This window comes from Aulostomus chinensis, chromosome 18 (assembly GCF_037954235.1).
Source record: "Aulostomus chinensis isolate RoL2024-O1b breed Wild chromosome 18, RoL_Achi_v1.0, whole genome shotgun sequence".
Lineage (NCBI taxonomy): Eukaryota > Metazoa > Chordata > Actinopteri > Syngnathiformes > Aulostomidae > Aulostomus > Aulostomus chinensis.
The window spans coordinates 15,737,470-15,764,480 of record NC_141337.1 but is presented as its reverse complement, the minus strand read 5'-3'; the positions used below and the strand labels follow the sequence as shown (position 1 = coordinate 15,764,480).

Here is a 27,011-nt window from a genome sequence, read left to right as displayed (position 1 = left end):
AGCACCCAAAAAAAAACGAGAAAAAAAAAACCCATAACTAACAAACAAAACAAAAATCACAGCCAAAATGTACATTTTCCAGTCCTGAGAAACCTCCGACATTAAGTGCCAACGTGCAAGATGAAATACAGACAAATTTCTTCCTTATTGTTTTCCCCATTTATTTTTTTTTTAAAACAGATGCTGTGGATTCTTATTTTATCATACAAGAACTGCAGAAAGACAAAAAAAACCAAAAAAACATTTTTCCTCCCAACAAAACTAAGTGAGAAAGAACTGTGTGTAAACTTGGAAATATTTTATGGGATGCACTTAAAGGATGGGAGCAGAAAAATATCAGAATCACACTTGGGTATTAAAAAAAAAAATAGATGGATGCCAGTTCCCAACTGTTTTGTTTTTTTTTTGTCGTTTTGAAAAAATTCTTCTGCAAAAAGTGGCCTTTATCCCTCTCGTCCTCGCACACAACCCTCCATCAAACTCAGCAGCACGACTCCTCTTCAAACAGCTTTAAAAACAACCCCCAAAACATGGAGAGAAAAAAAGGCTGGTAAGTGAGGTGGGAAAAAAACCTAAGTCTAGTGGATTTTATATATATATCGATCTATATATATATATATATATATATATATATAGATAGATCTATATCTAGATATATATATATATATATATAGATATCTATATATCTATCTATATATATCTATATATATAGATAGATCTATATATAGATATATATCTATCTAGATATAGATCTATATCTATATATATATCCAATTATACTGCATCACACTCTCCCCGTCTCAATATTTAATATTAAAATCCAATTTCATGTCTCCCACTTCTAGACAGGCAACAAAAAACCAGGCAGTCGACAGTAAAGCGAAACCAGAAAAAAAAAAAAACTTGAATGTAGAGGGACATGTTTAAAACAAAAAAAAAGAAAAAGAAAAAGCAAAATAAAGAGTTAGGAGGTGGTTGGTGCAGTTTATTTTGTGGTTGAAGAATAAATCCATCAGCTGCAGCAAGATCAGTATCGCTGAAGACGTAGTGCCGGTGTAGAGCTGTAGAGGTGCCCAGGCGGGGTGTTAAAAGTGTTGAACACACACACATACAAGCACACGCGCACACCCACGCAGTCTTTCACACACAAACACACACACGCACACGGTTGGTTACAGTCTGTGGTTATGGTGTGTTAAGTAGGTAGGAAGGTAGGGAGGGAGGGAGGCGGAGCAGAAAGAGGATGAGGAGGACGACGAGGAAGGACGGGCTGCTTTAGTTGTGGATCTTGATTGCTTTCTCCAGGTAGGTGTAGCGACCTCTCTTTGGAGCTTTGTTGAAATGATCCAACCCTAGCCAGGGCCGCGGGTGGGACATGTTTCCTGTGGGATGGACAAGAGAGAGGTGTCACACAGGTGAGAACCCATTAACAGAGATGGAAGCGCGACGGTGACATCATCAAGGGGCCGTCCTTGTGATGCTTCAGCCTGCTCTTAAAGCACCAACTCTGTGCATTCATGTCCTGCTACCATAATTTGATGACTGAACGGATCAAGATGTGATGCACTGCTCTGCAATCAGCACTGGCGACATGGAGGGAATGCTACGGCGTTTATTGACAGATGAATATCGCAACACTTCTTCATTCAACTGCTCAAATGCAAAGTGTTCCCAGACACTCAACCTCCCCACTGAGCTGTGGGGCTCCGACATCTTATACCCTTTTCACACTGAAAAACGTGTGTCAATGCGGGTCTTTGGCTTTAGGGCGCATTCAAGCTTCCAGAAGACCCGGGTCTGAACTCCGTCTGTGAGGCTGCGTGCCTGTGTTTTTCTCTCTCGTACGTCATTGCGCTGACAACGTCATCATTACACGTAAACGTGCGCCGGAACAGTGAGAGGTAAACAAACGACAACATGGACGTCATTGAGTCGAACGTTAGCATTGTTGTTGCGTGCATTGCAATGTTGCCTCTTTCGCATACAAAACTCGGCGCAGATTGGAAAATGTCCGAGCGCGAATGCAGCGAAGGAGGATGGAGTCTTTGGCTCGTCTGGAAGGGAGCTGAAGAAGCTACAGGTGAAGCCTGACAGGCGCACAGTGACAAATCAGGATGTGACAGGAAGGTCACGTGAAACCTGAGACGACGCGGGTTGCCTTTTCAGTCACTAAACACCTGGGTCGCTTGGTGGGTTGGTCGACGCGGGTTGAAATGCAGAGTCAACCCCTTCCGAGTGCCGAAAAACCCGTGTTGACCCGCGTTTTTCTGTGCAGTGTGAAAGGGGCTTTACACGGCGCAGTAAACGAGTGATGACGGCGAGAGTTAGCCTCTAAGCTAACTGTGGACGGTTGCATTTGCTCTGCATTTGACTTATGAACGTAACAGCAGTCTGCACTGGTAATGGGAACTCAACACCTGCTGGATGTGTTTATCTTAGTATATGTGGAACGTCAAAGTATGAAAAAAACACAGCACTGGGAGTGAGAGGAGTGCGGGCTATGTGGACAGAGGCGTGTGTGTGTGTGTGTGTGTGTGTGAACTCTATCAGAAAGTTTGCACACAAAATGAAGAGCAAACAAAGTTCGTCTGACTCTGGTGGAATGAAGTATCCAGACTATCTCAAATATGAAGCTTTGAAAAACAAATGCTCAAACAATACACCAGGGTTCCACCTGTAGTCAAGAAGACTATGATGAGCAAGAGAGGCTCATGCCAGTGACAGGATATAAGGCGGTAAGTAACTACAAGTTATGCAGCACTTCAAAGTCAGATGATGGAGACTCCCAGCAGCAGCAGGAGCACGTACCTGGCTGTGGTTCAAAGTCCTTCAGGTTGACCTCGTACTCGTCTTCGGTGATGTACTGATGCCGGCCCATCATCACGATCGCAAACTTGAACTGAAAGCACACACGTGCAACGTGGTCAGACATCAGCGTTTGGTTATTTTATGTTCTGAGACTCAAATATTCAATATCAAAAGAGATTTTTTCCTGGTTGTACCTTCTCAAATTCTTTCTCCTGGATTTCCAGCATAGTCTGGATCCTCCTCATCACTTCCCGAAATGACTCACCCTGTGGGGGGGTGGAAGAGGTGAGAACAGAGGTACCGCATACACACACACAGCATTTAGTCAGCCAACAGACACACACACACCTGTCTGATCTTGAGCAAGAAGGGGATCCCAAACGTGCCGAAGACTTCCTTGTGGAAATGAGCGACAGGAATAAGCAGTTCGCTGTCCTTGTCCAGGTCCACCTGGTCCAAAGGAATCTCCTGAGAGACGGAGGCAGGTCAGTTAACGACGCTACAGCACTTACATCATGTGAGGGCATGAAACTCATGTTGCTCGGTGTTTAGTTCACTGTTAAAAGCAGATGATTTTAAATACCATGACTGCCTGTAAACTCAGTGTCCAACTGGGATGTTTTTAAGAGTAACTAGAGGAAGAAAGATTGTTTAACACCATACACACACAGAAGACCTCACACACACACACTCACCTCTATTCTGAAGGTGCGGCTGGCAGCCGGAGATAAACATTCTAACAGCTCGTCCTCCTGGTGAACCCCGATGATTTTATAGCTTACTATCTCTAACAGCCTAGGGAGAGAGAGAAGGAGAGAGACAGAGATTAATACTCCACAGCGGCTCTTCAAAGACAACCGGATTGCAGAGCAGAAAATCACATTAAACAAGGGATAAACATGATGAGAGAATGTAATTGGAGGATGATGTAAAAATATAACAGTTATTGTAGACAGCAGGTTTCTAAAAGGTGACCCGGGGCAGGCTGCGCCTGCGGCTGCTGTTTAATCACTTGCGGCGCTCTTCAAACATGAGCTGTTTCAGAACCGCTCAGACTTTTGTTTTGTTCCGACAACATGAACAAACCTTGCAGAGCCTCTTTCAGGACCAGTGAAACACGTCACTCAGGGCTCGACTCTGATTGGTAGGAACTTGATTTATAATTTTGAGCAGCTTCAACCACCGAGATAAGACTAGCTAACTAGACAAACTTGTTGCAAAATATCTCCACACGCAAGTCCAGACCACAATAGAAACAGGACAGGCTGATTATCAGGGGGCCTGAACAGGCAGTAACTAGTAGTAATAAAAAACAGGATTCCACCCCCGCATGGTGCAGTTTACTAGACTTCTACTTGGAGGTGAGCTGCTTGTATTCCATAATGAATTTCCATTGTATAGCAAATTCCCATGTGAGAGAAGATCCACAGCTCCAGGAAGCTGCAATCAAGCCTGATGAGGAGAGAATCTTAAAAACTGGTCAACCTCATAGTGCCCATTACACTACTGCACTCGTGCCCCCCCAACACACACACACACACACACAGACGAGAAGATATACCTGAGCTTCTCCGAGCCTTTTTCAGAGAGCTCCACTGCCTTTTTACATTCTTCCAACAGGTCCCGAACACAGCCGTGCTTGTCAGGGTAGAGGGTGATCTCCTGCAAGCAGCACATTTGCATTGTATAACACAAAGCATTTTGTGTGTGTGTTTGTGTTACATTGTGGAGAAAAGGAGTAAGAAGAGGTGTGTGTGAGACTGTCGCACATTATGTGGCAGATAAAAGTGTGTGTGTTTTACCTCCTCTCTGAACTGGCTGTTCAGCCATATGGATTTAAAACTCCTCCTGTTCTCAAAGTCTGTTATCTTCATCTTTAACTGCGGATGCATGAAGAGAGAAAAAAAATTATCTGAGTTTTGCTGTGCAGTGTGAACTCAGCTGATGAAATGACAAAGATTATATTCGTCTGTAATCCCCCACGTTCATCCTCAGCTGTTCTGAGACACAAGTAGATGGGCTGCGGAGTACAGGCCGGGAAGCGCTGGCCTACATAATGTTACTGAGTAGATAAAACAGAACTTTATTAGTTCAGCGTGGCTCAACTCACCTCCACTCACCAGCTGGCTTATCTGCCCATTCATGTGCTTTTAATCTGCATTAATCACCTTTAACATGGTTGAGTAAACGGGGCGTACCGATACCCAGTCAGCTCAGTTCAGTCGGTACCTGAAGTTCAGGTCACCGGGTGGTAGGTTGCCGGTCCAAAACATCTTTGACACTGCGATGGTAAGACTGTCTCACAGCTGGAGGCTCATTTTACTGTCGCGTCAGAACAGTTACACACATATTTGCTATGTCGTCAAAGTGGAACACTTGTGTGCTTAACTTGAAAACCCCTGTGATAGATGTTTGTCTTTTGAAATGAAGCAGACTTCCACTTTCCTTAAAAAGGGGATGAGCAAAAATAGTTTTCTAAAAAACAACAACAAAAAAAGATTGAATTATGATTAAAAAGCCTGTAATTGTTTCTAAACACAAGCAAGGTTGTTTAAATGGGCAGTGTTTGTGAGTTTCACCCACTTGGGGGGATAGTGGGGGACATGAGGCTTTGATAACATCATTTTTTAGGGTCCTGAGCTGAAAGCTTTGTGAGATCCCTGATATATCAGACCTCAATTTCCAAAATTATTTTCGAAATCAATGCACTAAAGAAAATACACTGAGGTTTCCAAAAGATGAGTGGCATAAAAAAGATAAACAAGACCTGAGCAGCATAACCACCAGCGGGACTGTGAAGATGCCACTGTTGGACTCGTAATTCTATAAACAGACAAATGTGGGCGCAACGAGCTGCAAACCACTCCCACCTGCTGATAGTAGAGTTTCTTGGGCTGCCGAGGTTTAAAGAATTGCAGCAGGTCCCTCAGTGTTCCCTCATAGTTGTGTCTGAGAGGATTCCCTGGACCGTCCCTGTACCTGGCCACCACACCACCAGGCAGGGGGGGAGGACGACAAAGGGGAAGAGGAGGAGGAAGAGGATGGTGGGAGGAGAAAATCAAAGAGGGGGGAAGGAGAGAGACAAGTGGACCAAAGGGGAGAAAAAGAGGGGACACGGAGCAGAAGACAAGAAAATTCAGAGGTGCGGAGGCAGGGAGGAGGATTAGAGGAGGGTGAGAGGAGGAAGCCACAGTGGGAGGAGTAAGAGGGGAACAACAAAGACAGGTGGGGGGGGACAGGTTACGCAACATTTCTACTGACAAGTCATCAAATCGAACACACACACGACAAAGTTAAACAAGGAGAGCACATAATGTAAATGCATGCTATGTTTGCTTCTGTATTGTGTGTCAGTCAACGTTACACTGAAAAGACATTTATTAATCTTGAAATTATGTCAAAGAAAAACACTAGACTGTAGATCACGCTCTCTTTAAATAGAATAATTCAGTTGTGTGTGTGTGTGTGTGTGTGTGTGAGAATGACACAAGCCTCCTACCCCTGTGACTTGAAGAACTGTAACAGCATGGGATCTGTGTTCAACCTCTGCGCTACAGTCTTGGCCACCTGATAAAGAGAGAAACATCCCATGTCAAGACTTCATCTCTGTGGTTATCATGGAGATCTCATGGAAAACGGCCCCCCCAAAAAATTCAGAGTCTATATAAGTTTTGTCATTCAAATGGTACAAAAAGCACAATCATTCCCATCAGAGAGATCTCAAAACAGGAGCATCGCTTGTTCAAGACTACATCATTTTTGACTTCGATCACAAACGGAATCACAATCATTCTCCTGGTCATTTTTTCCCTCCCTCCTCTACTCCCGGAGAGGCCACAGCTGAGAGAGAACAGCCGTCCCAGCAGCCAGATTCTGAGACGTCATGGTGGCTGCCACAGTTGGCGGTGATGGATCAATTGAATTCATTCGTCAAACAGTCATAGGCAGCGGTCAGGGGGAACCCACCAACCCAACCATCCTGTCAGAAAAGAATTCACCGATGCAGACAGAGAGATTTGATGTGGCCAATTTGGGGAATCGCCTCAATGACAGAGGCCAAAAACTTTGCAAGAGCCACAGGTCAGAATGTGATAGATCTGCAGCGGAACACTAGCAAAATTCTACTACTATTAGTCCTGAATAACACTATTACTGCTTTTCCTCGTTCCTGTCCCAGGCCACCAGTTATTCACTCAGTCAAACTGGTTATCATCAACAATGTTTGAACACAAAACACAACAAATATCAGTGTTCATTGCACCAGTGCCATGTTTTGACCACTTGCGGCAGCAAAGACAGTTGCTGCTGCTGCTTGGCAACTTGCATGTTCTACAAAGCTAAACATAAACCAGTGAAGTACCTGCAGAGGCCATACCTGAAAATAGTTCATGCGGTTGGAGAGTGTGACCACAAAGCCGGGGTCGTTATGGATCGTCTTGTCACAGAAGATGACATCCACTCTGTGGTAGAGATCCCGGAAGTAGTCCTTTGCCGTAGGCAGCTCACTGCTGTCGTTCTCTGGGTCGTCCCTGTGCGACGGGAGGACAACCGGAAAAAAGGAGAAAATGAGGAACAGAATGCTCAGTTTTGACAAGAGGCGGCGGTGGTGGTGGGGGTGTGTGGAAAAGAGGAGTGAGACAGGCGTAAGATGGGCAAATTGAGGGTGATGTAGCAGAAGGAGTAACAGACAGGAGAGAAAGAGAGTGGTAATAAAAGGAGGCACGTCGGGAGACAAATAAAGGAGTATGAACTAACAGAGGATGACAGAACATCAGAAAGAACTCTGCATTCCTTTTCAGACTCCAGAGAAACGTTACCTCCATGTTTCTGTCTGCAGAGAACTTGGGAGCATTTATCTTTTGACCAGCTATGAAATGCATTTTGATTATCACATCATTGAAAGATCATAGTGAGTACCTGACCTACAACTGCTTAACTGTGCAGCTGCCAATGTTGGTTGAGTCACTAAAAACTGCAAACATCTGCTTCTTCTAAACTACCAAACAAAACAGCTTTAAACTGTTGACACACATTGTGCTGGAGCTCAAGTGCATACATCCGGTATAGGTAGTTTGGATTCACCGTTATTCAAAATATAGAGTCCAGTCTTACTTCTGGAAGACAATGATGTCCCCGTCCATGAGCTCATCCAGGGCCTTGTCCAGAGAGACATCGTAGTCCTGTATCCGCTCTGTTAGATTGGGCTTTACTTCCTGAGACACACAAGGCATTATGGGAATTATAGTTCGCTGCTGAAAACTATTCGGTTCAAAATAAATTAGCATACTAAAGCAAAGTGTGAGAGAAAGAGAGAGGCTGCACTGCACAGCTCAAAAAGGTACGTTTGCAAGGAAGCGCTTGCGTGCCAGCTAGAAGAGTGTGAAGGTGTGAGTGGAGGGGGAACAGGTGAGACAGGAAGAGATACCAGAGTGTGCCAGCGCATCATAAATAGATCACCTCATAGAGGATAAGGCTAGTTTCCTGCTGAAACCCTGCTCTCTCACACATGACCGGCAACAGGTCTCCTGGTTACACAGAGAAGATGAGAAACATTTCATCTGTCAGTTCAAAGCCAGGTGTAGCACGGATCCATTCGTGGTTGTCTATATCATCTGGTGTGTTAAGATAGCTAGATGTTGCTGCTGCTTACTTATTTTGCAGGATATAGGTGTGTAGATATGTCCACAATAATTTAAGCTTCTGGTTTTGGGGTCATACATCTTCAAGAACAACATGACATCATCTGAAAAGAAAGATGGAAACAATTAAGACACCATAGCAGACCTGCCAACCTTGGGAGTGCCACCATCGTGCTGCACTGTCATCTCTCTCTCTCACACACACACACACACACACACACACACACACACAACCCCCCCCGACATTGCGTCAAACAATTCTGTCATTTTTTTAGGTTATTACAGTGCCAAGTACATGCGTTTGCTTCATTTGCTTTCTGTCATTATCTGCTGCTTTCATTATGGTTGCGGCTTTGACTGCGACAATAGTCATGAACAGTTTTAACGTTACACTGCTGTCAATGTGAATAAGCATGCTAGCTGGCAAGCTACATGGCATTAGGCTACTGGTATTAATGTTTCTTTTATTTCCCAAGAGATTGGTTTGCATTAAGTAAGTTCAAAATTTCAACTTTCCACATCCAGCTCAGTCCTTTGAAAGCACCGTGCCTCAAAGGTGCAACACCATAACACAACCAGTCAGTCTTGAATGAATTGGGGGAACGATGGGGATGAAACACTCCTCCTTGCCATTTCATGCTGCTGTCGATATACAACCTCTTGACTTGATTTATTTATGTTATGCAGGAGAAATAAAACTCATCTTTTATGAACTAAACATTAAAATTTGTCCATCTTCCCAACTCTGGTCTTAATTTGAAATTTGGAGGAATGTGCTGCGATTGCTCTACTCTTCTTTTGTGTATCAGAGGGTGAGACACTGCTGCCTGTTTTTAAACTTGGGTCTAAGTCGCCTGCTTCTTGTTTAGTTTAGTGACCAACGGTACAAGCATACAGGTTGGCAGTTTCGCAGGAGTTTTTGCAAAACAATAAACATTCCAGATAAACTACATTATTGCTGCAGAGGTGCTTCTGTTCAAAGTTACATTCTAAACAACCTGACAACGCTCCCATTACTGTACATCATGTTAGTTCAGGTATCCTGAGTGTAGCAGCCCAGCAATGGAAGCAGTCATTCAAGTATTTCAAGTTACAAGGAATCTCAGTCAATACAAACAGAACGCAAACTTAGGTGGAGGTCACGCTGCTTCGCTGATGTTTCATGAGACTGATTCTTCAGCAGTTAACAGCGTAAGGTAATGAAATGCTCAACGCTGAAGAAACCAAGTTGGATTTGAGGGTGAATGTGTTGACTTACGGTCTTTGTCAAACTTGGGTAACGTGGCCCCACTGGCCGCCATCTCAGGATCCACAGTTTCCAGAAATATTGTCCAGGGGTTCTCATTGTCACTTAAGTCAATCATCTGAAACAAACACGAAGAATTAATCTAAAATATACACACTAATATTTACGAGCTTTGTTAAACAATGAAATACTGACACTTTCCAAGAGACTTGTGGTCAGATTAGCATGACACTGATGCATTTCACTGTACCTACAGACAAAATGTGGCACCGCTGTGCTATGAAACGCAGTATTTCTTAAGTCCTCCACGTGCAGCTGATCAAGTTCACTGGAGTTTAACTGTACTGCTGCCTGCTGTGACTCCCCACAAACAGTGAGAAAACAAAGAAGGGGATGACTTACCGACTTGTTGCAGTCAGCCTCGTAGTCTAACATAGCAGGTCGCTTGGTGCCGTTGCTACGGGCTTGCATGGGCCACAGCCTCATCTGGTCCTGTGGGAAGCCCTGCAGCACATGGACAGGTTTGAGCTTCTATCGGACTGTTTTAAATTCTTAATACTCACGCATGAAAAAGCAAACAGGATTCAATGCTGTCGACAAAAACTAAACAAAATGAAAAGATTCAGGAGACTCGAGAAGCCTTAATTTGCATTGTGTGAAAAATTCATATATTATTTCCTCTTAATCAACAGGAAGGAGACAGGAGGAGGAAGGAGGGGGGTGAAGACATTTCTACTTTGCTATGACACGTTCCACAGGGCAGATGGATGGTTCAGAGCTGGTTTTAGGGTTAAGATTAGAACAGGTTTCAGGGGGTTAGTGGAAGGTTTGGAGTCTGGAGAAGGAAAGCATCGTGTCGACTGAATCTAAGCAGAGGTACTTGTGATTCTTAAGGTCCAGCAGTTTCCTTTTTCTTTGTTGTTTCTGACATCAGCAACACACTAAGTTCAAGGGTTCAAATCAGAATTTTCCCCAAAATCTTTTCAGATTTCTTTCATCTTTTCAGCAATTGAAGCTAAAAGTTAAGAGATGGAATTAAATATGGAAGTTGATGTATTTTAACTTCGAACAAATTGCTGAAAACACACAACACGCACACACCGAGTCTCTCACCATGGTCTGTGAGAGATTCTGGACAAACTCCTGCAGCGTGGAGCTCTTCAGGACCTTGAAGACCGTGTACTTCACCTTCTCCTCGTCATACATGTCATTGCCCTGATGACCACAGAACTGGTCTTCGGTCACCATCTACCCAAAAGAGGAAGAGGATAAGAAATCTTAGTGATGGACCGTCAAACATGGATAGAGTAAACAAAGACACTTCTTCCTACATCCTGACTGCAGCTTCTCTGCTCATCAAAAGCTGTTACAGACAGAATTAGGCACTTATTTGTCCACAACCAGAGTCCAGATGAAGAGTCAGTTCCAGGTTGGTTAAATGACTACTGGAGCCGTCACACATCGACCCCCCAACATGATCCTGTATAATGAGTACCTAACCCTTCTCTCTTGTGCCACTGTCACAGCAGCAAACCTCTTTTTACAAACTGTTTCCTCATTATCACCTTCTGCTCTTTTAGCCATTTCAACCCCGCTGTGACCACCAGCTCTCCTGCAGCAACTCGGTGCCTGAATGCTTGTCTGCTGTTTTGCTGCCAGTCATCATCCATGCTTGAGCCCACATAAAATAAGAGTGAAGCAATTCTAATAAAAATAACACAACGCATAAATGACAGCATGTCATAATAACAGGCCTTGTCATTTCCCCCACACAAATATTGTATGTTACAATCTGCAGCTCGTCGCACTATGGACACATAGCCGACTATTTTTTTGAATGCAGAAGGTTCTAGTAAATAAAGGGTTGGGTGTGACATCATACGAACTAAAATAATACGATGATGCGTATTTGAAAAGGCATACTCTTCTAAAAAGGAGGGTCAAAAGGAATCCATATCAATGCATCAAGCAAATAATGAACAATCTGTCTGTGATGCATTAATATCGATTTAGATGCGTTTATTTTCTATGTCCGAACATTATTTTGCTCACTTGTGTTGAGGACAGGCTGCTCCATTTGTACTTTCCAGTGATTATGTCAAATGTACATCATATCATTTCATCAGTGGATGGCCAGTATCAAACCTATTCACACGGCTGCAATTTGTGAGTTATCAAACATCCTTAAAATTGTTTGCTCAAAGAATCGACGTGCTTAATTTCTAGAATCTTTTTTTTAATTTTTTTTTTTTTTTTTTTTTTTTACACACACAACTCATGTGCCATTGAGAATATGGTGATGGAAACCTTTTATTGATTAAATAGATGCTAGTATGTTATTAAGTGATGCATAGCAGGATTAAATGAAAACAAATAAGACATTATGAACGATCACATTACTTTTAAACAAGGAGTTGCACTCAATTTGTCTGTGTGTGTGCGTTTAAGTCCGTGGATCACAGTGAATTTATATGATATTTACCATCAGTCTGAACTGAAACAAGCCAATTCAGTCAAAATAGAGGGAAGCTTCATGCCTCCGAGTATCATAATACCTTCCATTCTGACTTGGAAGATCCTTGTAACATATTTAATTTGGCCGTCTAGATCAGCACATTTACAACATAAAAAAACATAAAACTTCAGCCACCAAAACACTTAGCAGCAATTGTCTTGGTTCCCTACCTGGACCTGCATGTAGAGGTGAGCTTCCTGACGCTCCTTCCTCTTCTGTGCCTCCACCCTCTTCTCCTCCTGCAGACGCTCCACCAGCTGCTGCGGGATGTCCACATCAGTCATGGGCTGCAGCACCTCACCTGCAACACCACGACAGGTCAAAGGATTTGTTGTTACACGTCTGTGTTTACAAGGCTTTCTGGAGACAGGACTCTGTAGCATTGTACTGACATTGGCTATTTATGGGACAATTTCCCTGTTCTTTTTTTTTTAATATCTGTACAGGAAGTCAGAAGGAAGTGGGACACAACTTACTGAGCTTGGACTCACGGATGTAGACCAACATGTAAGCGTTAGTGCAGTGGCGAACTGAGAGGTCGTCGTCATGCCCGCCGTAGTTGTGCTCTATGGCCTCCTCCTTGGTGCACCGTGACACCACATCATCATCAAACTTGCACCACTGTAGAGAGAGAGACAGAGAGAGAGAGAGAGAGAACGAAGGATGGGGGGGTGGAGAGAGGAAGATGACAGCAGAAAGGAAAAAGAAGAAAAGCCACAAAGCACTTAAGACAACCATTTATGTAAAGTCATTTAGTCGTGTGCTTTCAACCAACATCCATTCCAACAGTTTGGACAAATCTAACACAACAGCAGTACAACACAAGAGCATGAGTCGTGAACTGCAGCTGGGTGCTCAACCAGTCGTCCTCTCCATCAGCAGTGTCATGAACAACATCAATGTATGAGAGCGACGAGCGTGAGTAGCTGAGGGTGGGGTCACCATACCCCTGCAGCTAACTCTGTCACATGTATTGACTGAGCAAGTGAAGCCATCTGCTCCACAAGGTAAACAGATTAACAGAAGATTTTCCATATTTTTTAAAATTCAGTCATTGACTGAACATTTGTCAGACATCCCTTGTTTATGGTGACGACGAATGAAAGAAGTGAGGTTGAGCACCTGTAGCTAACAGACAAAAATTCTCAGTATCTTGAGTGTTTCTCAATCCCATCATTCCCATCAAAACACACACCCATGGAATTTTTGGTGAAAAGGTGTATAAAAAAAATTGTTCTCACGATTGGTTCCTTGACACTCACTTTGCCGTCTCCTTTGGGGTTAAGATAGACGACGTAGTGACCGCCGTGGTTGTCCCCACTGTGCACCAGCACAGCATGCAGGATGTAGTTGGCTGGGTCCTTGGAGTCTGGCTTCTGGAGAAATTCATCCAGAGGTAGCTGATCTGGAAACTCAAACCTGTCGAGAAAAAGATGACAAGGAGACAGATGAGGGTTGTGAATGGGGGCAAAGGGAGGGCAAGAAGATTTAAGGAAAGAAGCAACATGGCGATATAAAACATTGTTGCAAGTTCACCGACCATTACATATAACACACCCCAGATGCGTGTGCGCGCACATCTACAAAGTCCTAGGGGGGCCAGGTGCTGCTGGCACCATCACAAAGATGACTCACAGCTTGTCAGAGGAAAGTAGCTATTCTGGACGGCTGTATGTGCGAGTGTGTGTGTGTGTGTGTGTGTGTTCAGCAAGTGTCACATTATCCCAGTGGCTTGTTAAAACACCATTAGCGCCCACAAAGCTTTACACAGAACGATACAGCCTACAGGAAATACTCTTAGTGACTCAATTTCTCTCTGCCTGGTTGCACGGGGTCAAAGCATGCTGTTCAGTGAGTGCAGGCTCAAGTGCTGTTTCTGGAAATAGACGGGTCCGCGTTAACAAAGGTTGAATAATAATAATAGCAGGCCACCTCTGAAATGATGAGCACCAGCCACTGACGCACTGTGTGGCAGGGAGTTTAAATCAGAGCTTTTTGTCTCCGAGTGTGTGTGTTTAACATGTGCAAGCACAATGAAAGGTTGATCATGGGACAAAGACACCTGCTGTGTTAGTCCTACCTGTCATTGATCTTGATATTTTGGTCAGTCTGTGGGTCATACATGAACCTCATCAGCTGCAGGTGAAGGATCGGAGGGAACGTCAGGAACTTCACACCTTTCTCTGCTTCCTGTAGTTAAAACATCAACAGACATCTGGTCATCCCATTCACCTCACCTACGTCCAAAATAAAACCATATTATCGAGTCTTGCCAGATATTGTTTTTAAGCCTGATGTGAAAAACAATTCATCAACCCGTCGTGTGATAAGTGAAAATGATTTTTCATTTTTCTAACCTTGATAACAGTGTATGTGTGTGATTTTTTTAAGTAAGAAAAAAGATAATGTAGACAGGAGGTGCTCCACATGTCCTCCTGTTGTGCATCCCTGATTCACTGAGGGAGGATGGAGGCACAGCCCCTTCTATTTATGTTAACTTCACACAAGTGTCATACTTTAAGAAAGATCCCATAAGCTTACTGTTACACCAATTTGTCAATCTCTCCCTCTCAGACGCTTTGTACTCAAGCCTGGAACTTCAGGGACCTTTTGGAGTGTTTGCACAGTCTACCAATAATGATATTAGTTGTCTTTTGTGATATTTAATCCATTTTTGCACTGAAAACAGTCCATTCTCTGCACAGCCATGGGCCTCCATCCCCTTTGGGCACGGGGAGACAACATGTATCCAGCGGAAAAACCTCAGATGAAGCCTCCTCTCCACTCCTGGATGAACCAAGCGAATACTTCCCGACCACCCCAGGATGAAAAACATTACTTAAGACACTGGAGGTGTGTGGCTTTATTGTTCGAACAAGCAGTAAAAACAGTAGCAGCACATTGCTTCAGGCAAAGCCTGCAACTTCACTTACGGTATACTAGTATTGCTAGCTCTTTTTTTGCTAGCACCTTGCTTACAGTCATCTCAAATCCACTGAAAGCTATTTTTTTCATCGTTCTAGATACCAGACTGAAAACAACTGAAAGGAGAAGCTCTGCAAACACGACAGAGGTCACTGGGGTTTCCAACAGGTTACAAATGGAGAAATGAGATGTCCAAGCTGGCAGGACTTGTCTGATGTGGATTTTACGATAACTTACTGGAGTTACAAGTGGCTGTTTACAGCAACGTAGACACGCTTGGCAAAGCTCAGTTTGCTAAACGAGCTGGAACTGTACAGATGTACAAGAACGTGCTTTCATATGATCCCTGAGGACACAGGTTCTGTTTACACTGTTAACTGAGAAATGAGACAAAATGACCCTGGTTCCTATGACCGTCTCAGCTACGAGCTCATCTAAATCATAACCATCCCCCAGTCAGTTTTCTGAACAAGGGGGAGACAGTGTGCACCTGCTTTACAATATTATGTTGTTTATAGTCTTAAAATGACAATAAATGATGATTTCATTAATCAAAATCATATCTAGGACAATATATTGATAGACAAAAAAAAAAAAAAAAATCTTGAAAGGCCTTATCTATTTTTCCTTTCATCTTGGTCCTGCATGCCTGGGATGCCTTATTAGTCAACATCAGAAGAGCATTAAATGGCTGTGTTTATACCAAGTGGGTTAATATGCCAATTGAGACACAGTGAATAAATATAATAAATAGAGAAACTAAAGCAAACAAAAATAAACAAGTGCAGCAGACGTAGGTGGAATCAGTGCGAAGCCTCACCTGTAGGCCATGCTCTCCGGCATCGTATTTGTTGTCTCCATCCAACTGTTCGGTTGCAACATAATCTTTGAATGACTCAAAGACTAGAAAAAAGCAGAGAACAATGATGAGATTGCAAAAGAACAAGATGAAAAACAGAAGAACCCACACCTGGCACAAAGATTAGATAAATGTGGGTAGTACTACTGGTCCATTGTAGCATGTCAAAATAGGTATGGGCACAAAATTTAAACATTCATTTTTCTCCTGAGGGGTACAAAAAAAAAAGCAAAACATCATAATCGACAGGAGTCAGGGGCCTTTCACACACTGATCCTTCCACAGTGCTGGGTCTTTGTCTGTTTACAAGTGAACCAAGCTCTGGTTCACAACAGGTAAGCCTTAAAATAAAGGACTTGATATGGGAAGAGTTCCATACTCGGTGCATTGTGGAATTTAAATGGATGCTGCAGCTGCAGAGAGGAGGGACGGGCGGTGTGTGTAGGTGGAGGCGCTCTGCTCCCAATCAATTGTATAAACCTTAAAAAGTAAGGATAAAAGTCTTAATAACATCGGAGCAAATCACTGCAGCCTTTGATTGTTGCGGCCCCTTCAAGCTAGTATATCTTTATGCATACGTGTGTCCATAATGTAATGAAGCAACTGAAGCTACAAGAGCAATTGTCGGAGTTCACGTCACTGAGAGTGACTTCCCGTTGCTGAGTTTAAGACTAAAGTCAGTTCAGCTAACTGATAACTACACCGGATGGAAACTCAGGTGACAGGTGTGAAAGTCCCCATAGGCTGAATATAAATGAACTTCTCATTTATCTGATTCAACATGAGCTAATTTGTCATTCGAGAGAGCAGCAAAAAGCTCTCCAGTTGTTCATGTTAATACTCACTGTTCTTTTTTCCTTTTATGCTGAGTTGGATGTCGTAGTAATCCTCTATCCGCTCTGAACGGTAGTCCACATGCTTACACTGGATATATGACTAGAGCGTGAACACACACACACACACACACACACGGGTCTAACTGTATGATTCAAACTTTTCAAAATATAAACCTCCTATTCTTTAACAAAGCTTTGTTCAACACAACAATGTGAGCTGACATCGCTGACGTCCAACTATTCTTTTTACAACTGTGTCAAGAAAACCAACAGTGGTGTTTACATGACGGATGCTGCTTTGATATCAACTGTGTAATATGAAAATCTGGAAAACCTTTGACAAATTGCAGTTACTTCTCTTTTTGTTAAAAAAAAAAAAAAAGGAGAGTGACCTATTTAAGAAGTAGTCATGAAAAGTGGCAGGTAAAGATGAAGACGAGTCAGACACAAAGAGCAGGAAGGAGAGAGAGGAAACGTACCACCATCTTTCCTCTGAAGAGTTTGGGGATGGTTCCTTCAACACAAGTGCCTTTCATTTTGTTCTCTACATTGTCCAGGAGCTGAAACAGATTTGTGCACAGCAGGGTCATTATATAGCGCACACACACAAACACACAAAACCAGAATAAAGGGACTCACCACTCTGCACAGCTCCTGTACATCATGTTGCATGAAGCTATCTAGCGTTTCCCACCTTAAGGAGGAAAACAGACACAAGGACAACAAGGCTTAGGTTAGTGAATTGAGCACAGATGAGGACAGACAGTCCCTGCTGTCACCACTTCAGACTTGTGGCTGCTCCAAACGTTTTTAATTCTACTAAGAAATTTAATTTAAGTGTCAGCGAGAAATTCTCCAGCCCTCTCAGTGGTAGCTGAGATTAAAGCAGTCAACCATCATAAGTGCCCAACTCTAGGGTAAAAGAACTTCGTTTGACAACCACGCTTAAAAAAAAAAAAAAAAAAAATCCTTAGTGGAAGAGTGCCAAATAACAACAGCCACGATGACACCATCTTCAAAGGTGTTTGCAAATTAACTCTTGTGAAAATCCCGGCATACAAATAAAGCTGTATAAAACGATCTTTTTGATGCCTTTCAAAAGCAGAAAATTATGTTCCAACTCTCACATTCTTCGCCGCAATCAACACTGGAATTTTCAACAGCAGCGAGGGGGGATGCCATGAAACACTGATGTGACTTCTCGTTCTAGCCCTCTGTCATCGTAGACAGATAAAGAGACTATTCAGTTTAAATATATCACCCAAAGGACTTGGTGAGTTTCTTGGTGCCGACAGGTTTGTCGCTGTGCTGCAGTTCATAGAAAACCCTCTGCAGTGCCAGCGGGACGCTCTTGGACGAGTCATCTCCTTCTGTGGGCATCATGTACACCGCCTGGAAAGAGAGGAGTGAGGTTGCTCTTGAGATGCAATGAATTTGTTTTTCTATTTTGTCACTCCTTTTCAACGTCAAACACAAACCCAACTTTTAGAATGACTAGTTTCAGTGATGCTGCCATGGTGACAGTAAATACTAGCACCAGTTTATTCAGTATCATGAATTGTACCAAAAGCACGCATCCCACATAGAGGGTTTACATGTGTCAGCTGTATTTCATGATCTCCTTGAATATTTGCTCAAACACAAGAGGTAAGACTGTACCCGACGTAGCTGGTTGGTGAAGAAGAGCGTCTGTAGCAGGCTATTCATGTAGCAGGTAGCTCCTTGGTTCTTTAGTCCAACGTAGCCTGTGTGTTTCTTTGAGTCCCAGCTGGTTACACACAAAGCAGATGTTAGGAACACAGAGAATCTGCAATGCAGGACAATGGCAGAAAAGCCAACTCAGAGAGGAAATTAAAAGCTACGCACGCGACTCCATGTGGGGCATCTGCCTGGACGTAGACTTCAAACGTGACTTTGTCATCATCGATGAAGCCCCTCTCTGGATCAGTCACATCCTGTGGACAGAAAAACAGTTCATATCCAAAAGAATGTGCAGCAAAAATAAAAACGTCCATCTATATTTTCACCTTTACAAGCTGTGACAGAGGACCAACACAGAGGTCAAAACATGCAATGAGCAAATAGCATAATGCAGTACAAAAATAAAACAGCCTAGCCCCGCCCAATCAATAAACAGATGAAAATTCGGTGTTTGACAGCATCTACTCTCATAGGCTCTAAACGCTGCAGCCATTGTTTCTAGGGTGGCCTCATTTGTTAAACATATCAATTCTATCTATCATTTTTCTATTATCTTATGCACTTACACTCCAGGACATGAAGTTGGAAAAACCCCAATCGTTCTCTTTGTGGAAGAAGAGGTGACTGATCCTGCGGCTGAAGGACTTCTCGTCATCTTTGTAGTTGATGATCTTCAACATGGCCTGCGCGTGGCATGACCATGACCTGAAACACCCAAGAACACAACACAGGATTTGGGTTTTCAACTTCAAATCCACAATGACAAATACGCTGACATCATTTCTTTATTCAATGTTCTTTTTTTTGTTCTTCTCTATTTGATTAAATGAAGATCTGGACCCAGTTGTGGATTTAATGTTTCAACATATATTATTGAATTGACATATTTAGAAGATTATGCTGGCACGATGGAAGAATTAGCATGCTAGTTTGGATCCACTTTTAGATAACAGGTCAGTGGGGAGTTCACCGCTGGTTTTGGTTAATTGTCTTATGCTGAAATGAATGAAGAAATTAATTAATGTCATGTTTTTTTTAAACAAAGACTGCATGGGGACATGATTCACCGGTTCAATAACGTAGCACAAGGTAGCTATTCTCAAGAAGCATAAAATAAGTGAGGGAAAGAAAAGATAAAGTTTCATGAAAGTTGAGAGATTTTGTATTTTCGTATCGTCCAATCAGAGTGGCTCTCCGGTCGGGCGGCAGGTGGTGGTCCAGCGACAGGTGGTGGTTCAGCATTCAACCAAGTTTTCAAATTATGGATCTTTTTAATTTAACAGCTTACAGTACATGATTAATCCTTCCAAAAGTTAACATTTAAAAAAAAAACACTTTTTTTTTTTAAAGATCAATGAAAATATCGGTCTGATTTTAAATGGTGAGGTTACTTTTTAAACAAAAGGACCAGTGACACAAAAAGATATGTATTATATGCTTCCACTCAATAATCGCAGACTGGAATAAAACCAAATGGCAGTTGAAACCACTCTTCTAAAATCTGATACACCTCAACAAATTCAACCAAAAAACGTGCTGCTTACATTTTCGAAGATAAGTCAGTATAAAAAACACTTGTTCTGATCACCATGTGTTGTACATAGTGTGACGCAGACCATTTTTATTTTAATCTATACTTCCTCCAGGGTACGCTGACAGCCATCTAGCAACATCAGATATAGGCTTCATAAAATCCCTCAACTCATCTTTTAGCATTTTTAATACTTATGAAAGATTTATAATATTTTGCCCCCTAATGAGGCTTTAGTTGTAGGTTAATTAACTCAGTGCCCTTAAAGATTTGAAATCCATCCAAATCACTTTGTCCCACCAAGACACCTACGTGGAGTCGGACTCTGCGTTGCACTGCAAGAAGAAGCCCACGCTCTTCTGGTGTGGCCGGTCGGGATAGAAGCGCGGCATCACCATTATCTTCCATGGAAGGTTCCGGACAAAGCAGGACGGGCTGAGCACCGACTCGCTCAGGCGGCTGAAGCGTTCAACCACAAACCGGAAAGTGGCCTCTGACCGCCAACTGGTGTCTGAAGAGAGGCAGGGAAAGAGGTAACGAGAACAGTCACAATACTGACGCCATATTTTGAGAAACTTATTTTTCAAGTTGAGACCAACAAGTCCAGACACACTTGAATTGAGTCATTCATGAGGACAATATACCCAAGTCATTAAATACAAAATTCTCTCAAATACTGCCGAAACAAGTGAGATGTCTGCGTCAGAGATCGCCCTCCTCACCATCTTCCATGTCCTCCTCTGTATTGTTGTGTCCGTCTGCCATGGCCACGTTACCATTGATCACCGGGTTGGCCGGGATTCTTGGAGGTTCGTCTGTGTCTCCAGCTGTACGACGAGAGAAACAATATGATGAGATGGTGTGGGCAGCAGGTGCCATCATGGGTTTATTAGATATGACAGAAGTCTGGCTTTGTAAAGCTTTGCAAGCAGGATTCAGAAAATGACAACATTCCAACCATGATCAATCAGATATGACATCTAGAGCTGGGATGTAGTTGGAGAGAAACTTTCTATGTATTCATTTTAATCCCTTTACTGGACACGAGCCAGGAGCAGAAAACTGATCGAAGCCATTTCCATAAATGGTTGTTCAAGCTTTCGACAGAAATCTGATAAGATTACCTTCTTGCAACTGTGGACCCATTTATAGAAAACGAATACACAATCCATCTCTCGTTACCACACTACATAGTCAAACTGGTGTTTGAACGCTTTCCTGCACCTTACGGCTATGGAAAATTGCGTTCATGTACTCAAGATTATTTCAGTTCAACACATTAAATTAGGTATTGTGCTATAAACAACCACATTTCTGCTTTGTTACAGTCTTCTACATCCCCAGTAAGAAGACATGACACTTGATATCAGCTATGCTGCTGTGTGTGTTATTGTGTTAAGTACTTGTTTAATCCCCTTCATGGCATCAACGTGACCTACAGAAATTTACGTGCCAGAAGTGCAGCTAGAAAAGCATATAAAACTGCATGGTGTTGCATTTGTTGTGTGTAGGTTCTCCGAAGATCAAGCATGGACATGTATGGAGAGCAGCACTGAGTAGGAAAGAAAGAGCCAAAAGATATCTGCAGTTGTCATTTTGAGTCAGAAGACTCCACATGCCTTGTTTTCTTCCCACAAACCAGAACAAGTATGTTGAAGGCCACAGCATCGTTTCTAATTGTTAGCAGAAAAAATGTTTTAGGTTTCCTTTAAAGGTGGCTTTGTGATGATGAACCAACAAGGTTGGAAATGGTGAAACTGTGGCATTAACCAGAATTCTGATGCAAGTAGTGATAGCTGCACGCTGTCCAAGACCCCTGATGATGCAGGGTCCTATGGTCCACACACGCAGTCTACAGCTGCAGAGAAGCCAGAGCGACTGGATGAGCATGGTGACGTTCGAGGGGCCGTGGGGGTTTTGAGACGTCACAAAACCTTTCTGACTTTAATCTTGAGGTTTCTTACTTTGCAATGAAAAACAATTATGAAGAGAGAGAAAGAGAGAAAGAATATTGAGTGGTTTAAGGCTAATTTTTTTGATTATCTCAATTTCACTACGTGTCCACTCACTCATCATGCTCTCACTGCTCTAATGATCACACACAAATTGCATTCCACCAGAAAATAAACAATGTAACTGTTAAAAAAAAAATGCTATAAATTAAATAAAAAATGTATGGTATATAAGTATATAGTCGAGTAAATAAATATACAACTGAATTGTGAAAAATCTTCATGCAAGTCAACTGAAACGAACGTAGGCCAAACACAAAAATGCTTGTTGGCATTATAATTATGACTTCAAGCAGGCTAACTCAGAGTGATAACATTGATCGATAATCTCTGAAGGTGAAAGTACACACATTGAGTAGGAAAAGCCATCAGCAGGGGTTGTGTGCCATCAGGAGAGGAAGAAGTTGCAAAGGAGGCTGCAGAGTCTGAAACCAACCCCGAGTCCTCCCACATCTCTTGCGGTTTATTACTTATTACATTGGAACAAAAATATTTTTTATCTCTAGTCTATCCCACATTTTCCCCATCATCACAACTTTTACATCAGGGTAGAGTTGGAGGATAACAAGAGTGTTATGTCTCACTGTATTCACCTTCACACTTGTGAGTTTCAGACCACTCACCTTGTTTCCTACTTATTACAAAGTTTTACACAAAAGGTGTGGTGAGATTAGGTTTACGGGTGCTTGACATCCCGAGAAAGGGTATAAAATCATTTATGCTTCCTGGAGCAAGTGGAATCTCTCTGCAGAAGTATTCCTGAGTGATTATGTTGTTTCTCTGCAAACATGTCTGTGTCTTTGTCTTTCATCTTCCTATGAGCTGACAGTGTCGGTTGTGTGCATCTTTCCAGGTTAACGTTCCTGATCGAATCCTCCTCGTCCAGCCAACTGACCTCGTTTCCCAAAGTGGATTACACAGTGCTAATGGGTTCTGTCAGTCAACTCCAAGACAACTTCTTGTCCCTCCCACCGTTCCGTCACTGAAATCTGCACACACTGGATGAAGATTTCAAGTCCAACAAAAACACCAAAAAGGCTTACAGAGCTCACTGTCACTCAAACTGTTCAGGAGTCATGAGGGGGAGGCTACACTGATATGCAGATAATATTAATAATCGTCAAATTGTATTCAAATTTTTCAACAGGCACTGATCTGAATAGCTATGATTGAACAGCCACAGAAATTGTCCCATCAAAAAGCACAAAAAAAAGGCAAAACAAATCTTTCCTTTCAAGCAAGTAAGCAAGCTAATAGTGGTCAAATCTTTCCTTATTCAATGAGAAAATGTTCTACTGTGCAAACAGTAAACTAAGTCCAGATGTGGGTTTAACCTGCAGCAACAAGGTTAAGACAGCACAGTTGATCCGGTTCCTGTGACTTAGCAATGAGAAAGTGAAATGTAACTGGACGCAGATTAAGATCAGTTTTCAAAATTCTTTCCAGAGAAATAAAAAAGGTACAAAACACCTATATAACAAATGTCTTGGAGAAGGAAATCTTTTTTTTTTTTTAAAAGTTGGACTTGACAAATTAAATTGTGCTAATCTTTCATCGTGTTGAGTTGAGAAATAGGTTTCACAAAAAATGTGGTTTGGGTGAAAAGTATAGGGCTGGTTTTCGATCAATTTACATTATTTTTTCTATTTTTTAGAAGCTTTAACATCAGACTGACATCTGGCAACAAGAGTCTGACATCATCCTAGTCACATTGCTGTGTCAGTACAGATGTAATTCTGACACAAACAGAGCCGATGACTGAGTAAAATCCCCGCAACTCTCTGGACCCTCATAGTGTAAGGACCTTACAATGTCAACATGATTTAACTTTTCTTGTTAAATCTCATGACTGTTACCTTTACAACGAACAAATTCAAGCATTTTTCTCTAGTATTGATGTTTTGCCAAGCCAGCAAGACAGATCAGACATGTGGCAACACATAACTTTTTGGGTCAATGTAAAACTGAATGGTGATCAAACCTTTAGGATGCACTTTTTTTTTTAAGAGTAAAAAACAGGTGTGAGAAAGCCGTATAAATGCACCTCCCAGAAATGTGACAAATAAAAGTCATGACCATGAAAAACTAATTTCACCTGAGATTATTTCTAACTGTGTATTCCTGAACATCATTGACGTAAGCAATTTGTGTACTGGCAAATAACACGATAGTTTGTGCGTATGAACAGATAATAAAATCACCAGGGTTGAATGACGCAGTGATGCTGAGGGGTCCCATAAGCCTGTACTCGGTCTAAGTTGACATCAGGGGGGAAAAAAAACTTAATTAAAATATAAAACGGACGGATGTGCTATGAGTGAAACACGTGCAGTAAGTCAGTAGGTGGTGGCTACGACTCCAAATCGGACAAACAAAAACACTGATCATTAAAAATGGCGAGCTCCATGCCGTTTGGTCGGCCATACAATGAAGCAGCAAATCCCCGCGCTACCCCTGTGCAGGCCTTGCGTACTGCAGGGGCAACTACAGTTACTTGCCATCACACGCATGTCTAAAATAACTCACTGTCAACATTAAAGCAACCGCACAAAAGCCCGAGTAACACGAGTCATTTAAGATTGTCTTTATTCCCACACTAATAGCTAAACATGTTATACCGCTGTCATTTTGGCAAATCATGATTGACGCATCTGCGTTAGCTACTTAGCTATCTAGCAAACACTAGCCACCGATTCAGCTGCAGGCCATTATTAGCCAACATTAGCCAAAATCACGAGCACCAGCTAACAAGCTGGGATTCATGTGGGAATTAAAAAAAAAAACAAGCACGTGACTAGAGCTTACAATATAAATGTTTTATTTGATGTAAAATCCAAGGCCTTGCTTTACAGCTATCACCAAAGAGAACGTTGCAAAATACAAGCCACCATTTTGGAACACCACACACCCCCTCCGTGAGCATCAACGTTAGCTAGTATGCTAACTGACATGCTAGCCAACAAATTAACGTAACCAAGCGGGCCCAAGAGCTAATTGTCTAGCTTACGATTAGCTGTCCCGCTAGCATTGTCCATCAACGTTACGTTTTAAATCAAACATAAATAGACCATTTTCCCAACGTACTTAATTCAAACGAAAATTAAAGTCTTTTTGCTGACTTAACGCTTTCGGGACCAAACTGACAGGTTTCCCCTGCAAGTTACCGTTAGCCAGTACTGGCAGGGCCGCATAACGAGCGCAAGCCACCAAACACGATGCTAACACACTACCTCTATGATAGGCTGGCACTACGTTGCTGAGTCGAAAGGGTAATAACGGACTATATTATAATCTTGCGGTTACGTTAAGTGGTGCTTAATTCATACGGGAGATAACCAAATTTCAGTGTACCCGCAGGTGTCAATAGCTGTCAAAATCGACCTTTTATCTATGGTGAAAAGTTGCTAATGATCTTACCTAGCGGATAGTCCATCGTTTACTGCGAACAACCACACTGTTTACAAACATTTCTCGTGGCTATTGATCATCTACGGAGCAGAATCCTGCGATTGCATAGGTCCCCTAGTACCTTGACAACTGCATCAGATAACTTGTTAAAGCAGACGAACGCGCACAAAAACTGGACAGTATATATAGAAAAAGTGTGTCTGGCCCGGAATGAATGATTTGTGTAGCTAACAGTCAATATGAACAGCTTGTCTGGTGCATTTACAAGCAAATGGGGGGGGGGGGGTGTAAGCCAACAGAAATACAAGCTAGCCAGCTTATAACGCAAAATGAGGTCAGCTCCACAGAACTATGCTGCAACGGACGCGCAATCAGCAAAAAAGCAGCCGGCTATCCTGGCTGGCCTCGGGCCTGCATGTTTACTGTAGAGTTGAGCTCAGCTTGCAGAAATACAACTTGTCCCATATCTCACGCAGCTATTAAGTTATGACATAAAATACTGTAAAAATGTCCATTGGTCGGTACTTGCCTTCCATCTCCATGTCCTCTGGTTCACTGAGCTGCTGCTCGCCGGCTTTCTGTTGCTGCTGCTGCGTGTGGTGATGGTGGTGGTTCATGTTGGCAGTTGTTATTGTAGTATTGATGCGGTGCTCCCTGCTATCTTTGTTACCGTCGACCTTGTCCAGGGCCGGTTCGGTGGGGAACCGGGTTCTGGACTGCTGGTTAGGTGTGGTAGGATGCGGAGGTGGGGTGGACAGGTCGAGCCTTGGCGGCCGGGCCTGCTCTGTTGCAACCTCGGCCTTGTCCGCTGTCAGCGCCGGGGAATGAGGAGGGGAGGTCGGCGGGGGAGCGGGTAGAGAAACGCGGACGTATTTGCTCGCTATTCGCCCAATCTCGGCGCCTTTAGTGGGTGCGAGTCGCGGGGTGGGATGGATGGGCCGGGGCTCCAATAAGGAGGCCCGCTGAAACTAGCTAATTCAATCCGGCTTTACACCGGGAAATGTGGGGCAATGAGACAACTCACAGCACGACCTGCACCAGGAGGAACAAATACCCGGTTATAGCTAGCAATAAGCTACCTGACAGTAGGCAGCCAGCGGGCGATAAAGGTACAACAACAGTGAAAACAAAGGCTCATTTGCTATAGACACACATTCAACAACTTTGCTTGCGATATCCCCAGTCCGTGTGCTCCTCCGATTGTCCCTCGGCTGGGGGAGAGCGGAGGAAAAAGCTATCCATTCAAACCAGTTTCCAATACGGAATAGCACAAGCGTTAATTTGGAAGTTCGCGGAGACGAGAGTTGCCACGGCCTGACATAAACCAATTCCTCCAAACCGCTCTAATGAGATAAACGATTAAACGCGGTACTTCGTTGCATTCCCGGTTAACTCTTGTTTCTTATGAGGAATGTGCCCGGTCATGCAACGTTAGACTGAACCGCGCAGCCCTCGACCCGTTCCTGCCGTGGTTTGTGATGTGTTGAGTCTGAGGTAAATCTCAAAATGGCGGTCGCGCTCTTCTCTGAAA

At 42.9% G+C, this 27,011-nt stretch overlaps 1 protein-coding gene across 4 annotated transcripts; it reads right to left on the bottom strand.

The window, feature by feature from the left end:
• Nucleotides 1-355: 355 nt before the first annotated feature.
• usp7 (ubiquitin specific peptidase 7 (herpes virus-associated)) lies at nt 356-27,011 on the bottom strand. 4 transcript variants are annotated; one of them, XM_086183790.1, is made up of 31 exons: nt 26,010-27,011; nt 20,783-20,887; nt 20,373-20,571; nt 19,096-19,234; nt 18,695-18,783; nt 18,488-18,596; nt 18,090-18,220; nt 17,468-17,522; nt 17,308-17,388; nt 16,838-16,928; nt 15,954-16,036; nt 14,289-14,398; nt 13,450-13,627; nt 12,685-12,829; nt 12,379-12,509; nt 10,807-10,941; nt 10,096-10,197; nt 9,706-9,811; nt 8,459-8,551; nt 8,266-8,333; nt 7,921-8,021; nt 7,184-7,337; nt 6,308-6,375; nt 5,679-5,787; nt 4,611-4,688; nt 4,370-4,470; nt 3,504-3,603; nt 3,157-3,276; nt 3,003-3,074; nt 2,809-2,899; nt 356-1,382 (listed from the first exon to the last, which is right to left on the bottom strand). In XM_086183790.1, the coding sequence occupies exons 1-31, from the start codon at nt 26,095-26,097 to the stop codon at nt 1,276-1,278; spliced, it is 3,339 nt and encodes a 1,112-aa protein (XP_086039916.1). In that variant the 5' UTR covers nt 26,098-27,011; the 3' UTR covers nt 356-1,275. The 4 variants fall into 4 exon arrangements, with proteins under 4 accessions (XP_086039916.1, XP_086039918.1, XP_086039919.1 ...); XM_086183792.1 differs by having other exon boundaries at nt 5,679-5,781; XM_086183793.1 differs by having other exon boundaries at nt 13,471-13,627.